This window comes from Mus pahari, unplaced genomic scaffold (assembly GCF_900095145.1).
Source record: "Mus pahari unplaced genomic scaffold, PAHARI_EIJ_v1.1 scaffold_15501_1, whole genome shotgun sequence".
Classification (NCBI taxonomy): Eukaryota; Metazoa; Chordata; class Mammalia; order Rodentia; family Muridae; genus Mus; species Mus pahari.
This window is the reverse complement of record NW_018391836.1, coordinates 1-2,281: the sequence shown is the minus strand read 5'-3', so window position 1 is coordinate 2,281 and position 2,281 is coordinate 1. Positions and strand designations below refer to the sequence as shown.

Genomic DNA, 2,281 nt, shown 5'->3' with positions numbered 1-2,281 from the left:
TGTGGGGTATTCTTGTAGTAGCCATAACATCTGAATGTCCCTGTATGATTTGGGGTCATGGGTCCCCCCAAAAATAGGGCTTGGTACACTCCATCAGAATGTATATACTGTGTGTCCAGGGAGCTTGTGAATTTCTTATCTTCCTTGGTGAGAATNAACTTATCGTAATTATTCTGTGAGACACATTTGAGGGTTATGTTCTCTCCTACTGTCACCACAGGGCTGGGCAGTGCAGACAGCCTGAGTTTATAGTAGTTATACATTCCTAGGAAAGAAGCAGGCAATCTGTTACATGCTCTCATACTGTCATAATGTTCTCTTGTAATACTTTTTGGGGTGGGAAACTCCTGAGAGCAGAACCTGGGGTTGAGAATCTAACTGTCCCCTCACCTGTCACCACCAGCTCCAGGGTGTCACTGGGCTGTGACCAACCAGCTGAGCTGTAACAATAACAACGATATTGCCCTGCATGTTGTCCTGTCACAGAAGGGATGAAGAACTTGCCCTTGTAACCAGACTCCTGTAGGGCTTGTGAGCTCTGTGTGTTTTGGCTTCCTTCTTTATGCAGAAAATATATTTCTGCATCCAGGTTCCCCTGACACCAGATGGTCATTTCTCTTCTGGAGGCGATCACAGGACCTGGTTCAGCCTTGATGGTTGGTTTTTGGAGGCTCCCTACATAGAAGTCAGAGAGAAGCACATGGGTGTGTTTAAAAGTGGCACAGAGAATGTCCCACCAATGGATGTTGACTTTGTCTTTTTCACTTATTCTTCTCTCATACAATACACCAGAAGACACCCTCCCATTCTTCCCTCCTTCCTAATATGACACAGTCCTCCCCACCTCCACCTCCACCAGATTCACTGCTCCTCTGTTTCAGAGAATAGAAGACTTTTCAGTGATATCGACTGAACATGGGGTAACAAGATGCGAGAACACTAGTCCATACCCTAATATTAGTACTGGGCAAGGCAAGCCAGTGTGAGCACAAAGATTCCATGTGTAGGCACAAGTGTCAGAGACATCCCCACTCCCACTCTCTGGATACCAATAAGAACCTGAAACAAGCCATGTGGTTGTGGCCTACACATTTAATCTGTGCACTCAGGAGGCAGAGGCAGGTGAATTTCTGAGTTGGAAGCCAACCTGGTCTACAGAGAGAGTCCAGGACATTAAATCAAGACTACACAGTGAAATAGAACCCCCCTACCACTAAAAAATATTTTATTTGGATCAGCCACAGCATGTATACAGAGATCCTGGGGCACAACCATGCAGGCCCTGTGATTCCTGCTTCGTTGATTCTGTGTTCTGCAGGTTGTGTCCTCCTGGTATCCTCAACCTCTCTAGCTACTATCAGCCTTCCTCCCTCTGTTATTCCAGAATTTCTGAGCTCTGGTGGATTGTGCTGAAGCTGATCCAGAATAACAGAAGCCCTCATAAAGAATCATCTCCCTACTGGGAACTCTGGGCTTGGCTGTCACTGTGAGTCTTGAATTCTGTGTCTTTGGACACACTGTTTCCTGTGCTCTGTGTTAAAGAGCACAGGAAACTGAGTGTCCACACACAAAACACACCAAGTGGTCTCTGAACACCTGTATCATTTCAATATCATTGTATGAAAAGGCTGGGGTTCCTCACCTGAGACCAGGAGCTCCAGGGGTTCACTAGGAGCTGACCACACATATGGTTCGTTCGTGTTGTAACTGTAGCATCTGTATATCCATCTCTGGTTGGNGGTCACAGGGCCCACAGAGAACAGGGCATGGTACTTCCTTATAGAGTAGTCATACTGTGAGTTCTCCCTCCAGGAGAGCTTCTGTGGTCCTTCTACAGTCAGAATGAGCCTGTGATAGCTCTGCCTGGACTCACACTGTAGGGTGACATACCCTCCTGAAGTCACCACAGGGCTGGTCTTGGCTGAAAGCCTGGGTTTCTCATAGGCTCCTAGGAGAGAAGGAGGAGTCAGTTAAGTGTCCCCAGACCTCTTTATCCTCCTTGGCTCTGATGTCCCCACAGTGAGACTGGGCATTCCTGTTAACAGAGCCAAGTCTGGACAGTCAAACCCTGAGGCCTAGGACCCGGTGTGTTCTCTCACCTGTCACCACTAGATCCAGGGGGTCACTGTAGTCTGATGATTCAGCCTGCGTCCTGTAGGCACATTGATATTGCCCTGCATNTTGATAGTCTACATCTGAGATTGAGAATTCACTCTTGTTTGCTGGCTTCTGTTTGTTCTTTGTGACTGTTGTATACAGGTTTCCATCTTTATAGAGTTGG

At 47.1% G+C, this 2,281-nt stretch overlaps 1 protein-coding gene across 1 annotated transcript in view; it reads right to left on the bottom strand.

Annotated features, from left to right (window-relative positions):
• The window catches only part of LOC110314713 (leukocyte immunoglobulin-like receptor subfamily B member 3A), a gene marked incomplete at both ends in the record, with an annotated part of 3,578 nt that extends 1,301 nt beyond the window's left edge, over positions 1–2,277 (bottom strand). The window contains 4 exons of the mRNA XM_029534622.1: positions 5–265; positions 391–675; positions 1,643–1,948; positions 2,100–2,277. Coding sequence (XP_029390482.1) covers positions 5–265; positions 391–675; positions 1,643–1,948; positions 2,100–2,277 — 1,030 coding nt within the window. The remainder of the gene's footprint in view (positions 1–4; positions 266–390; positions 676–1,642; positions 1,949–2,099) is intronic.
• Positions 2,278–2,281: the final 4 nt, after the last annotated feature.